Source organism: Aedes aegypti, chromosome 2 (genome assembly GCF_002204515.2).
Source record: "Aedes aegypti strain LVP_AGWG chromosome 2, AaegL5.0 Primary Assembly, whole genome shotgun sequence".
Lineage (NCBI taxonomy): Eukaryota > Metazoa > Arthropoda > Insecta > Diptera > Culicidae > Aedes > Aedes aegypti.
Window position 1 is genome coordinate 175,023,039 of NC_035108.1, and position 14,603 is coordinate 175,037,641.

Here is a 14,603-nt window from a genome sequence, read left to right on the forward strand (position 1 = left end):
TCCACGTTCGAAACCATGGGTAGGACAAACGTTGGCAAATATGTTGTCAGACAAATTTTAACCTTGGACTGGAAATTGAAAGTTATCATATTTAAGGGGCTCAAACGCAAAGGGTTGTAAGTGACATTTTGGTCGGTTTTGAGTAGAGGATACTCTACGGTTTCAAAGCTTTCTTGCGATACTTTCAGATGAATTTTCCGCTCAACAGAAAAATAGCATGATTCTTAGAAGACTGTTTTTTGACTCCGACACAATTTGTTTAAAATGAAAAATTGTCGAAAAAACTTCTAAATAGTAACTAGATTTTTGTCACTGACGCCCCTTTGCCCCTGCTCTTTGTCTTTACAGAGCTGGTAGCGATTGATTGCTCTAAAATAAGAAATTAGACACCTCTTGCCAGAAAATAGAGTCACAGAAATAAAATTTATCCAAAGATTATTTCAGAAATCATATGAATTCCAAATATTTCCAAAATTCTCCAAATATTCTTTGAGATACAATATGTTACACTGTGGAACACGTATTTGTCTCCAGCGCCAAAAATACCGCTATTCACTTAATAAAGGGTTGCTGAATCCATTGCCGTTTTCAGAAACACAAAAGCACGTCTAGTTTTTGAAATATTGGCTGTTGAAAATGCGAAAATTGACTATTCAGCCAACTTGCATACAAGTTTGCCAGCTTGTATGGCAATTTATTTGCTTAATTTGCCACAGAATCCAAAATTTATATGTATAACAATACTTATCATCAAAGTTTATTATACTTTCTATGCGGAAAAGTTATTTTTTGATGGTTTAGAAAATTATTGTATCTTATATCATATAAGAGAAACGACGAATTAAATCGGTTTAATCAGCCGAAATAGAGAAACATACAAGTATCAACATGTACCTGTTTCTAGAAATAGTTAGTTTCTGCCTGAACAACAGTTTTTTCACGTTTCGTTGCAAATTCTATTCCCAAAAATTTGGTACAGCCATGGGAAGCCTTTTATCGCCAATCCTGGCAGATATTGTGCTTAACAAATTAATGGCGACAGTGGTTCCAGGTCTAGGTTTCCCCTTACCATTCCTGAAGAAATACGTGGATGATTTCTTTTTGGTTATACCACGGGAAAAAGTAGCAATCACCCTAAATGCGTTCAACAGCTTCAATGAGCATCTTCAATTTACGGTCGAAGAAGAAAATAACGGACGCCTACCCTTCATAGATATGCTCGTAATCAGAGCAACAGACCAATCGCTATCAACCGAATGGTATTCCAAGCCAATCGCATCGGGACGATTATTGAACTACTTCTCATTTCATCCGATGCAACAAAAGATCAACGTCGTCACCAATTTCATCATGCGTGTTAAGAATCTATCATCCCATCCAAACGAACAACAACTTCGTAGTCTAGTTTTCATGCATCTCCGTCGGAATAACTACCCTTCAACGCTAGTGAACCGCATCTGGAATCGTGTCATCGCATCATCAACCAACAACATAGAGGTCCAGAGCACAACAACGGAGGAAGACCAATCAGATCAGTTGTTCTCCTATGTAGCAATTCCTTACGTTCCAGAATTAAGCCAGTGCATCACGAAGTCTCTAAAGGAAGATTATCCATTAATACGAATCGCCAACTGTAACAAAAGAACTGCTAAAATGCTGTATACGAATGTGAAGGATCCAATAGAACCGATGTTGCACCACAACGTAATCTATAAGATCCCCTGTAAAAATTGCAGAGGATGCTATATAGGAATGACCACCAACAAATTAAAAACTCGGATCAGTGGTCACAAGTCGAACGTCAACAAACTAGAGCGACTTTTGGATGCCGGTCACACATACAATGACCATGCAATATTGGAAATTACCAACAAAACAGTCTTTGTTTATCACTGCATACAATATCAACACCGTTTCGGATTAGATCAAACGAAAATCGTAGATCAAACGTTCACTGCAAACCGACTTCCAATGCCTGAATGTTTTCACATTCACAGTACCCTGGACACAGTCAACTATAGGACAGATGTAGATGGATTACTGCGTCCTAGACAGGACTCCTCCACACGATTGCTACGAGATCCAGAAAAACAGCCAAAACAAGCCCATCATTACAGCATCCAGCTCCTACAGCACCTCCACCACCTCCACCGCTACCACCGATGCCCACTACTTTCGATTCGCCACCATCATCTCTAGCCCCAACAGTACAACAACCAACGGAATATCCATCGACCCATCGTATAGTTTTCTCATAGCCAACACAAATGTCTCAAAGCAATAGCGAGCTACACAATTCCTCTCCTTCTCCATACTTGCAAAAATAGCTCCTTGTACACTATACAGTGCCTTACCGATTTTGGCAACAAGGCGTGATTTTTATGTTGTCAAAAAGGGGATGTTGCTAAATTCGGGAATTTTGAAATGCTTATGTTTTTTATCATTCGAATCAAAAAAGTATCAGAAAATGCATGTCAACTGCTAAGAATGATGTGAAAAATGTCTGGGAGCCTTCCTCAGTTCAGTTTTTGTCTCAAAATCAGAGAAATCATGTACTGATTATTTGCACCATCTTGTTGTCCACAGTACAAGCGTGGTATTACTTTCAGCGGCCATTTGCGACTGTTCTTGAGTACAAATGTGCAGTTTTAAAACCAGACCATATTGAAAGTAGCAGATTTCGAGCACAGGTTCAGTTGAAGATCTTTTCTGGAGGGTTTATTTTTTGGAATTTCCTGAACATAGAGTGCAATTTTGGTTACCACATGTCTCAATAGTGAAAAAGGTACTAAGCCGAAAATAGTGGAAGATCTTATAAATTACTATGCTAAAATCCATGTAATCACAGTTTAAATGTAATGTCAGGGATGAATATAAAAGATGAAAGATATCCATCAGATATTTATAGTAAGTCCCGTTAAAAATCTACGCGGATGTTATGGATCATAGCAGTTTTTCAATGCTTTTTTATCGAGACTGACACCGTCATGCACTCAGAAGTTAATGACGAGGTCTCATCAAGCATTATGTTGCTTGAGATTCGGGAAATATTAGTTGTAAAATAAATGATTAGATGATAAGAAGAAATCTCTTGAAAAAGTCATGTCGAAGAAGAAATGTGTGGCGGAGTTGTTGAAGCAACTTCCTCAAGCAGCTCCTCCTAACATTCGAATTGGAAATTGTTGAAAGTTTTGCGGCTGAAGTTTAAAATTTCATTCATTTCATCGCGTTTCCTTTTTCACGAGAATACCCTTAGATTATTTTCACAAATTCTTGAAGAAATTGCTGGTAAAATCTCTTTTGTACCTATTAATTTTCTCAAGGATTACACCAATTGATGTTTCTGGTAAAAATACCATCAGTACAAGTAGGAATAAAATTTTCGATTTTATTCCTGCGGGATTTTTTTGGACATCCGTAAAAATACAAATGGATAGCAGAACAAATGTAGATTAGATTTTGTGAAATCAGTGGAAAAAAATGGCAGTAATCATTACTTCTTTCTACTTCTTCTTGCATAATTATATATTTTAAACTTTATTCTTGATAACAGTAAAAAAAATTGGTGACATTTTTGTAGAGGTGCCAACAAATATCAGAAGTATGCACTCAAATATTCTACTAGACCACTCTCATGCTGTCGCAAGGATCTGGTCAGAAAAACTTTTGATTGTTGAAGAAACATCAATCCGATTGATGAATCTGATCAATCTGATCAAATACTTTGCTAGAGAAAATTTCCAAATGTCTGTATTAGATGTATGCGACAAATTTTAACAATGACCGAAGAGTTTTGAACATGGGCTCTTCTTTTACGCGCTTTTAGAATTCCACTATAAACGTTTTCAACGACTATACAAAACCCGTTCTCAATATTTTGCTCAAATTGTCATCTAGAGTTATGAACAAAATTTGTCAATGTTTTCCTTGACAACTGTTACTACTGATGTCTTCAAAACTGAAAAAAAAAACACCCAGGTGTTGCTTAAATCGGAGGTAGACAAAATCGGGTGTTGCCAAAATCGGGAAGGCACTGTACTATCATATCCATATCTCTGTCTCAAATACTTCAGTTTCCATATTGGTTGAAAACTTTTCGTCAGGAACGTATTTCGACTGTGCCACTGGGCGTTGCATGCTAGTCCGTTGTCTAGTGTGATGCTTCCTTCAAAGGGCAAATCGCTCACTGGAAGCATTGACGAGTCGGCGTCTTTTTTAATAAAAAAAAGTAGGTGGTAAAACAGAAAGTGATAGATAAAAACAGTGACTATCCACCAACGCAACCATATAAATGATAGGTAGGCTCAAGCTTTGCGCCACTAATGATAAATGTAGGCAACCAGGAAGAGAACCCCATAAAAGCGACAACCGATCGCAAATCTTTGAGCGTGATACGAGAAACGGTACACCTTTATGTGAGTTTTTTACTAAAATGTTTTCGCTCATAAATTATTATAACAATCGTCCAATAAATTTGTAGATCCCTGAAGAAGGCCAAGTCCAATGGCCGAAACGTTAGATTTAAAAAAAAACGTAGCGTTTTGATTCATCCGGAAGACTGAAACGCCGTTAATTTTAGAAGTTACACAACAGTCGTATTCTAATAAATACTATCTCATCATGGCTGACCATCGAGGAACGTTCTTCCGGAATATACAAAACACCTATGGAAAAGAAACTGTTAAGTTGATGAAAACGTTTGCCGATTTTAACCTCAAAATTTAATCGTGTAATTTCAATCAAATTATATCTGAAATGAAAGTTTAAGTTCTGTATTGCATGTTTGGTGGATCAGATTACAAAAAAGTTAGATAAGTTGTACTTTAAATTTCATGTAAACATCAATATAACCAGTGATTTATCCAATTTTAGCGACCTGTAGCCAGTGCCGTAGCGTGCGGTTGGCCAGGTTGGCACCTGCCAAGGGCGCCAGCCTAAAGGGGGCGCCAAAATGTGTGAACCACTTGGTAAAATGTTTGAAGGTGCATATTAAATTGGGGATTCTTATTAGTAACACTAGAATTAGTAGACATAATATAGAAAAATATAAAACAAATCTAAAGAAAATCCTGAAAGGCTTCTTACAAAAAATGCAATACGCATTTCAAAAGATATGGCTCATTCTTTGCATTATATATTTTGTTAGTATAAAGTTTGAATAACTATCCATAAATTAAGTGTTTTATGAGAAGAAACAAAGATTTTCATTATGTAAACTGTATGTTGCGTTCATTCGATTTATTTATTAAAATCATAAGAAAAACTTTCCACCTACGTCTTTTTGAGAAGTTGACACGCCAAATTGAAATTCTATTAAGACTAAGGTTGCAGACAAATGACTAAAGTAGTAAAACAAAACCTCATTGAATCCCAGGCTGGATCGTAAATGAAAAGTTCATAGAATACTGAGCATAAATCTAACACTATTCTGGACGGTATCTATTAAATTCTGGGCAGGATTTCAACATAAAATGGGACAAGATTCTCACAAAATCAATTATAGAGTAGAGCTCTTGCTCTTTATAGGTCTTTCACATAATTCTAGGTGTGATTCTAACAGAACGCTGTGTAATTTTTCGATAACTCTGACCGTTTTTAACCAACAAACCTAGCTAAACAACTCAACAACAACATAATTTTAGAATCTGTAATATATTTTCATTAAACCCAAAAATCTACACAAGCTAAAATTAGTTTACATAAAAAATGGTGGATTTTTTTGTAGCAGACATTGTTATTAAGATTCGACAATTTTTCAAAAAGTTGGCCTGGTTGAGATTTTTCTTATTCATCTGATTGTTTTTTAAAGTATAAGGTACCGTGGGGTAAGTGGATACAGAAAAATCAAAAATCAACTTCATTGTTATGTACAGCTAACGTGAATAATGCAATTCAAACTTTTTTCTGTGGATAACAAATGAGGGACTAATATTCTTCAAATCGTCATTTATTTCGATTTTTCTAATTGTTATGTATTCAGTACGAGGGACTTGAAAATTTGCGCCGAATGATCCACTTGCCCCACCATGGTGGGGTAAGTGGATCACCAATAACAAACTTTTGTTCTCAAAATTAATGTGGTGTAATTATGTATAGTACAAATGGTATTAATATTGATCTTGTAATTAGTGCTAGTAGTGTTACATTTTAATACTTTGAAATTAAAAAATATCTTTATTTAATCAAGATATATGTATATACATATATTATACATTGATTCCCACTAATTCGAACAAAAAATATATTGTGGGTAGAATAATTTGAAGAAAATTCATCCATTCATACACATAAGTTATATTGAAGTATTGTAGGATTATTCCTAACGATGTTTTATAAAAACACTTGTAATTTAAAAATATTAGTTACATTTACTTTTGAATAAAAACTGAATAAATTTGTATCATCTGTCTAGAACAATTTATATGGTCAAATAAGGTACGATTATATGCTTTCAATTGGAAAATTTGTATATTTCGCTCTTCTACAACTCAGCTTAGATAAACCACGGAAAATTTCGTGTAAATTTTAAAATTATTATTTTTATATCCCAGAAAGGTTATAAAAAACTTTTAGGTGGATTAATTCAAATTTTCTTTGGACAATTTGACAAATTTATGCTGGGAATGAATAAAGTTAAGGGGAAACAACATTTGCGGATACTAAAACTTTTTAAAATTATCGTATACAGTCTGCCAGTAAATAATAATAATACTTGATCCACTTACTCCACCCCATTTAAAAGTAGGGGTAAGTGTACCATGTAGAATATATCTGTATTTATTTTTAAAAATGACATATTTTTCATTGTGATTCATTCAATTAGAATTGAAATGCTCACCACGTATCGAAAAAACTAATAAACTAATAGACTTTAGACAGAGATACAGTGGTTTTTTGATTGATGAAAACCATTTTCAAAATAATTAATTTTTGAAGCTAACAAGTTTGCTTGTGTTAGTGTACGTGCAGTACTAGTTTTGCAATAGTATCAGTGTGTGCGTAAGAATATAACCTCAAACGAAGCAATGATGCGCAAACATTCAACATATTCAAGTATTAATGCTTAATATTGACGAATGATCCACTTACCCCACTGATACACTTCCCCCACTGTACCTTATTCCATCGAAAATATATTAGGGGAACATTGATTTGATAGATCCTCGATGAACCACCGTGAAATTAAATTCAATTAAAATGTTATGGAAAGAAAAAATCTTGAGTTTATTGCAAATATTTCCATTTTCTGGTTTACTGTAACGAGAGCTTTCAATTTCAATGGTATAAACAAGTCCTTGAAAATTAATTGAAAACTCTTCGATATAGGGAGCCGGACCCAATTCTTGGCACTTTTGATTCACTTTGGCAGTGGGGTTTTTTGAAAGCTACAAAGCTCATATTTGGCCACAATATGCGTCGTAGTGAAGTGCTCCTTATTGCAAAGTTTCAGACAATTCGGTCGAGAAAATACCCCCATGCCAAAGTGAATCATGGAAGTGCCCAAGTGGTTCTGCACCCTACTTGCAGTATTTTTTATTGACTGATGACAACATTTTTAATTTTGTTCCGCATTGCTATTTTGAAATCAAACTTCAAGTGAATATCTTGACTAAATCTACGCAAAATTTCTAAAAAACAATACCCTTTGAAAATATGTTTATTTCCGAAGAATCTAAACCATAGGATAGATGGTTTAGATTCTTCCAGGAATTTTACAATTTTTCCTAATATTATATTATGAGGTATGTCTTTGTAAAACATTCTTAATTTTGTAAGGAGTTGCTATGGCTTTAGAATTCTATTTTTTCAGGCGTAAGCTCTTTAATTCCTTCCAGTTCTTCCGGACTAAAAGCAGTAAGAGTCTACCACAAACAAATGGCTCAAAGATGTTTGAGAGAATTCGTACACAATTTTGTATTTCAATAAAATTCGCAACGATTTTTTTGTTTGGAACACAAGTGAGTTCTGTAGATTTTTTCTAGCCACATAAACTGTATTTTTTTCAGAATTTTTCAAAGTATCTTTTTGATAACATTCATAAGTTCTCAAGTCATTTTCTTGAAAAAATTAGAATAACTTCTTTTACAGTAGTTTAATCAACAGAATAATAACATGTTCTGAATTTAAATTTTTTTTATTTCATTAGCGACATTCTACACTTGTGAGTACTTTCATGTCGGATCACTAAAGAAAATATGTTGACTATTTATGACACTTTTGATGATTTCCATCAAAATTCATGTAATAATTGCACTAGTAGTTCAAAAATAATTTTCAATGGAATTTTAATTATATATTTTGATAAGCTTCGACCAGGGGGCGCTGAAATGGAGGTTTGCCAAGGGCGCTATTAGACCACGCTACGGCTCTGCCTGTAGCTAAAAATTGTGACGTGCTGGAACATTTCTGAGAATGGCATCAGATTCAGCAACTCCAAATCTACTAGAGACACACAATTTGATCCTTGAGACACACAAAAATGTCATTTTTGTTACGCTGGGACATCCTCCAAGGTTTCCAGTCAAAACTTCTTTTAAAATTCAATCTAAAACTTCACTAGAAATTTCCAAGGATTTCTTTTAAAATAGTCTTTAAGGATTAATATAAGATTTTGCTTCCTTCAACAATTCTTTCTTAGAAATCTTGTTCTACAGAAATTCATCCAGTAATTCTTTGAAATTTTCTCAAGTAAGCGTTGATTTTATTTAGGAATTCATCCAGAAATGTCTCCAGGGAAACGCCAAGGATTTTTTTCTGGAAAAAAATCTGTGTTGAGAGAAAATCCTAGAGAAACCTCTGATGAAACCTGTGTAAGTTTTGAAGGCACCCACAATTAACAAGAATCTCTGAAATAACTGCTCGACTCTTGAGGGAGCTTAAGAAGATTTCCTAGAAGATTGTCTATAACTTGCTAAGACAACAAAAAAAAGTATGATAGTATTATCGTAAAGCATTGGACAGAATCTCTATAGAAATTTGTTTATGAATCATCGGAGGAATTATTTAAAAAAAATGATGTAGTATAAACTGGTGTGAAAACTTAAATAAACGTTCTAAGATTCTAAAAAAACAAAAGATTTTTGTCGAATAACTTATCAAGAAATTTTGGATATCTATGGAGGAAACGTGGATGAATTCTTGAAGGAATCCATATGAAAATGAGGAGGAATTCTTGCAGGGTTTCATAAAAAAAAACAATTAGATATATTTTTCAAACACTCAGGAATAAACCTATGTGGATTTCCTCAAAAGAGAGGATAATTCTTCTGAAGGATTAGTAAAAAAATATCTGGAGAAAATTCCAAATTAGTTTTGGAAAAAGAATCAAAGTAATACCTAAAGAAAGTAGTAGCTTTGGGATTCTAAAGGATTTCCTGTAATTGGTAGAGAAATCTCTTTATCATTATATTTATACCATTTTAAATCAATTTTATTAAACAAATTTGGCAAAAATAGAGAAAACTGCTTGCCTTTACAACCAGGTTGTTCTAGCTTTCTCTCCTATTTCTAGATAACAAATAGAAAAGCAAAAGTTCTGTGAATTTGTGTAGATTTTTTATCTTTGCACCGAAGTGACCCGGAAAATGTTTTCAGGAGGTACCGTTTTGCTTCGAATTGCCGGACGCTTCGAAAGCCGGGCACTATGATAATTTTTACATTTTTTCATAACATAAATTTAAATTTTCTTGTAACACTTATGCACTAAACTATTCTTTAACTTCAATTGTGTGTAATAGATGTTAAGATATCGTTGTAGGCATCAAGATAATATTGACAAAAATAAAAGAACGAAATGCGTATCAATACTCACACATTTCAGCGCGTGTTGGACTGCATCGTATAGTTGCCATGAAGTGGAGAGAAGCGATTTTGTCATAACTTTTTTTACCTTTCTGGTAGCTTCAGAGTTATTCACGACTCGAAACTTTTGTGATAACGTGTAGTGAACTGTTCAAAATCCTGAAATTTATAGTTGGTGAATGAACTTTTTTTTACAAAATATGCAACAATTTCGTCAAAAAGAAGTGTTCGGAATTCGAAGCAAAAGTGTCCGTATTTCGAATCAACCTTATATGAGTGTCTGGATTTCAAAGCAAGACACATCTCTTGTGTTTGCATATTTAAACGTTTTTTGAATAAATAATCGCTTTTTTATTACACCATGCCAAAGAATAGACATTTAACAACGTAAAAATAAACAGTACCTTATGAAAATAATTATCATTAATTGTAAATATGATGTTTGAAGTTAATCCGGTGCTTAAGTGTCCGGATTTCGAGTCATAACGGTATGTTTGCAGGAGAAACTGAAGATGCTTCATGAAAATGTTTCATCACGCAGAAACTCCTTCAAATATTTTTCTGACGTATCTTCAACAATATTGCAAAAATCATTCAAAAAGTCGTCATAATCTGCTTTAAATATTTGTGTGAATGATGTCACAAAATATCAGTAGGAATTTGATCAAATGATCAAATCATTTTACATGAATTAAAAGTGGATTCAGCCAAGAACTGTTAGAATGTGTGCTGTGGGAGTTCTATAGGAATTGCTCTGAAAATCGTCAGGAGATTCAGCAACGCTTTGATAGATTATATCAAGAATGAGTGCACGTTCAGAAATCGCCAATCACACTCGTGTAGTGTATAACACGTGTAATCATCCAAAGATTCTTCAATAATCTTCTGATAATTCTCCATGGATGTTCCAGAAACTTCTCAAGAATTACTTCTAGGATTGTATTTATTGAACAAATAATAAATTATTTAATTCATTTTTCAAGCTTTCATCCGACCTCCGATTTTTTTTTTTTTTTTTTTTTTTGTTGAGTCGTGGGTGGGACAATTCTTTGACTGTCCTACCCAGGTGATTTTGTGCGTAGTACATGTCCTACCTGTCCTATCCACTTCTTGCGCCACTGGTTATCTGTAAAAAAATATAGTTAATTCAACAGGAAAAGGTAATTGCGATTTGTTCTCAGTGCAATCAAAATGTTTAAAAAATTCATTAATGATTTTCGGTACGCAATAAATTAATCAATTATCACGAACTTGTAATAAGGTCGTCCATCTATTACGTAACGCAAAAATTAACAATTTGTTACCCCTATCCCCCGTCTGTAACGCTTTTTATATGGAAAATATTATGTATTTGCATGAGCCGTAACGTTTGAGCCTACTCCCTCTCCACCTAGGGCATTACGTAATTTGTGGATGGCGCCTAAATACTATTCCTTATAGAATGGCTACAAATAAGCCGACTGATCCCGAGATTAATATAACAAAAATATACATCATCGTAACACTAAAAATAGACACAGATATTCCATAAATTCTCCCTTTTTGGGAAATACTGCAATTTATATTAGACAATGTCATTAAACGCTTCCTCTGGTACATGTTTAATCAAGACCACTTTCCCGTTCAATGAGAGAAACTGTGTTTGAGGAAATGGCATGCCCTCTCGAATAAAACTGGGTGCAGCTTGATGATACCCATGAAGTACTCCAGTGCATCAGAAACATTTCCGTCTAGTGTTTATATAGATGTACAATTTAAGGATCCACGCCTTCTTTTTTTCCACAGGGCCAGTGAAAGACTTCGAGATTTATCGGTGAAACAGCGCAGCTGCGTTTTCCACGACGAAAACTACCAAGGATCTCACGTAGGACACCACCATCATTTAAAGTGTCAGGTTATCAGTTAAACTAACAATAGTCTCTCACTCCCAGCAGCTTTACAGCTACAATCTCTGTGTGATGCGTTGTCGAGCCGCCAGAGCTCTGGAACTCTGCCACTGCAGGCCACACTTTTATCCTTTCATAGGTAAGTAGCATCCACTGACCATAGGGCTGATTTAGGAGTTCATCCTGTTAAGCAAGAACCATTCACACGTAAACCAATTCCTAAATGTCCGGCAGATGGACCCGCTTGCACTATCGCTGGATTGCGATGCCTAGGAAAGCAGCCCAGCTGGCACGATAAGCAGCCATGTCGCTGTTTGAAGCCCTGTACCGAAATTGTCTACTATGTCATGAGTGCCAGCAGAACCCACTGGTAAGTACGGAAGTATCAGGACAAGTCCGCAACGGTGCACATAGGACAATAGGGCACTCTATCAACTTGAAAGCTTGAGCCTTAACGCGATTATTTCCCTCCCAGGGCTGCAGATGGGGGCATTCCATTCAAGCAGAAGGCTTCATTCAGATGGGAAATGATACAACCGAAAACAAGACTGCGGCGAGATGTGCTATTCACTTTTGAGGATTTACTCGGTACGGAGGCTTCGCGATAAATTTGCTAATTGGTAACTGAATACCCACTGTTTAATTTTTCAGTTTCGTTTGGCGGAGGCATCGCATTGTTTGTCGGGAAGGACTTGATGGCGTTTGCCGAGTTTCCGATATTTTTAATTACGGAGGCATTACAGAGGACCATTGCCTCAATTAAATAGAGATGAAAAGTGGAATAAAATTGTTCATACAATGACGAGCGTAACAAAACAGTCACTAATAAATTAGAGCTATTTTTATCAGGTATTCCGCATCATTCATTGAAGTTTTTCAATCACAGTTGTTGGTTCACATTGTAAACCTTTAAAAAATAATACATAAATTTGTTAAATTATAATCGAAATACAGCAATCCACCTAACTCCCACGTTTATTATTTCCGGGCACATTCCAACCTCTTTTTATGACCGTTATACTGCCGTGAATCGCAAGTCAGTCCCATATGCATTTTCGTCAAAATTGAGTTGAGTTCAGTTTTCAACTTATCTTCCAATGCTATTTCAGCTGCACTAATGAGAAAATATGATTTGTTCGGAAAAAATATGAAAAAAACAGCAAGTCAAATTATCCCATAATGAAAAGTAACCGCATATCAGTCACACTCAGGCTTGGGAACTGTGACCACAATTTACTACAGTTCATCGATTCTACCAGTCAACCAAAACACATAGCAGCAGCAGCATCAATACCATCAGGCGTTGCGCTGCCAACGGTTCACACACTGCTTGAACGTTTTAGTGTCTCCACTATGATCGTTTTCGGGCAGCCATTCCGAGGTGAATGATTGAAAAAAATGTTAAATAATTCGATCGCTAATATTTTGCTTGTGTTTTCCACTAATTGAAATCTATGAGCGCTAATAGCAAGAGCACAATCATTCCGTTGTGATACATATAAAGAAGTTCAATTTCATGCTGCCTTTATCGAGCAAAAATGCAAAACCCCGAAAAACGCAAAAATCGTGTCACCACTGTGCTCGAGTCATTTCGCATTCGGGTTTGAAAAACGTTGGGAACAAGAAGATTACACTTTTGAAGAGCCGTGACATTTTTTGTTTTGAACGGTCATGGTTTGCTTTGGATTTTGATGGTCGTGTAGAAACATGTAAATGTAGAGGCGGTAAATGTTTGCTACAGTACTTTTCCCATCCCTGGTCACACTACAGGTTTCCGCACCGTGTAACACAAATGAACCTTGTTGTGATCATCTTTATATTTTTCTCGGAAACCTTTCGTAGGAAAACGAAACTAAATTATTTTTTTACGCTAGCACCACCACTGAAATGATTCGAAAAGACTGAATACAAAGTACTCACCATATTACAATTTTTTGTAATGTTATCTTTTGGGTTCCCTGAATCTAAAAATGATGTCAAAATTCTTATCACTCGTGTATTTCATCATTTAATTGCAAAATAAAACTTCGAAAATCTGCATAACACGACTAAATGTGGGCATTTTTAAATTAAATAAGCACGTTATTTGAGAATAAAAGTAAACAATTATGCTTATGCACCCAATTCTGTTTTTGCACGTTTTTTTTACACGACCTGCAAAATAAGTTTCCATACACTTTTTCCTGCCAAAACCTTATTTTTGCATGAAACATCCATTTCTCGATGGATGTGTTGCTTTTTTTTGCAACATTTTAACACTCGAACTTTGTATGCAGGCTAAGCACCAGCGGATTGTTTAGTACCGACATCTCCAACAGTTTTGCATACACCTTTAAAACTGTGAATGTTGTTATGCAAAAAAGGTTTAGGGTTCAACATTAGATTTAACGATCAAAACTAGACAAAAGTTGGGAAAGAACATTAAATTCTAGCTTAAAGTGGAACATCTCGGAATCCAAAGATACCTGTCACAATGGTCGATTTGTGACCCTAATTGCGTTTTCAAATGTACTAAACTGAACAAATAGTAGGCAAATCTTCTTGTTTTAAGCTTTCTGCTAGTGGACAAAACCAAAATAAAAAATGCACTGTTGTTGGATGCTTCCTTCGCGAGATTAGTGCCTTTGAAGTTTTAGTACAATGTTAGAAGTTTGATTCCAAACTGTTAAACCTTAAAGAAATGTTTAATTATAATTTATCCTAATCACGTGATCGTATGATTCTTTCTATGACTAGTTATCGCTCAAAATAAACACTTTCTCTATTTTACTTCATATGTTTCAATATTTTAAATTTATTATTTTGGAAATTCCAAAGAGAGAAGAATTTCACTCAAAACATTTGCAGTAAGTGTTTTTGAACTGATTCTCATTTGCTTAAAACCATAATAACACGTATTTGTCTTATCCATGAACC

General features: G+C 34.9%; 1 protein-coding gene across 1 annotated transcript in view; it reads left to right on the forward strand.

Annotated features, from left to right (window-relative positions):
- LOC5577387 (sodium channel protein Nach) overlaps nucleotides 1-12,644 on the forward strand; it is a 50,320-nt gene extending 37,676 nt beyond the window's left edge. The window contains exons 6-10 of the mRNA XM_021843209.1: nucleotides 11,587-11,665; nucleotides 11,736-11,826; nucleotides 11,922-12,057; nucleotides 12,163-12,275; nucleotides 12,339-12,644. Coding sequence (XP_021698901.1) covers nucleotides 11,587-11,665; nucleotides 11,736-11,826; nucleotides 11,922-12,057; nucleotides 12,163-12,275; nucleotides 12,339-12,454 — 535 coding nt within the window. The 3' untranslated portion in view covers nucleotides 12,455-12,644. The remainder of the gene's footprint in view (nucleotides 1-11,586; nucleotides 11,666-11,735; nucleotides 11,827-11,921; nucleotides 12,058-12,162; nucleotides 12,276-12,338) is intronic.
- Nucleotides 12,645-14,603: the final 1,959 nt, after the last annotated feature.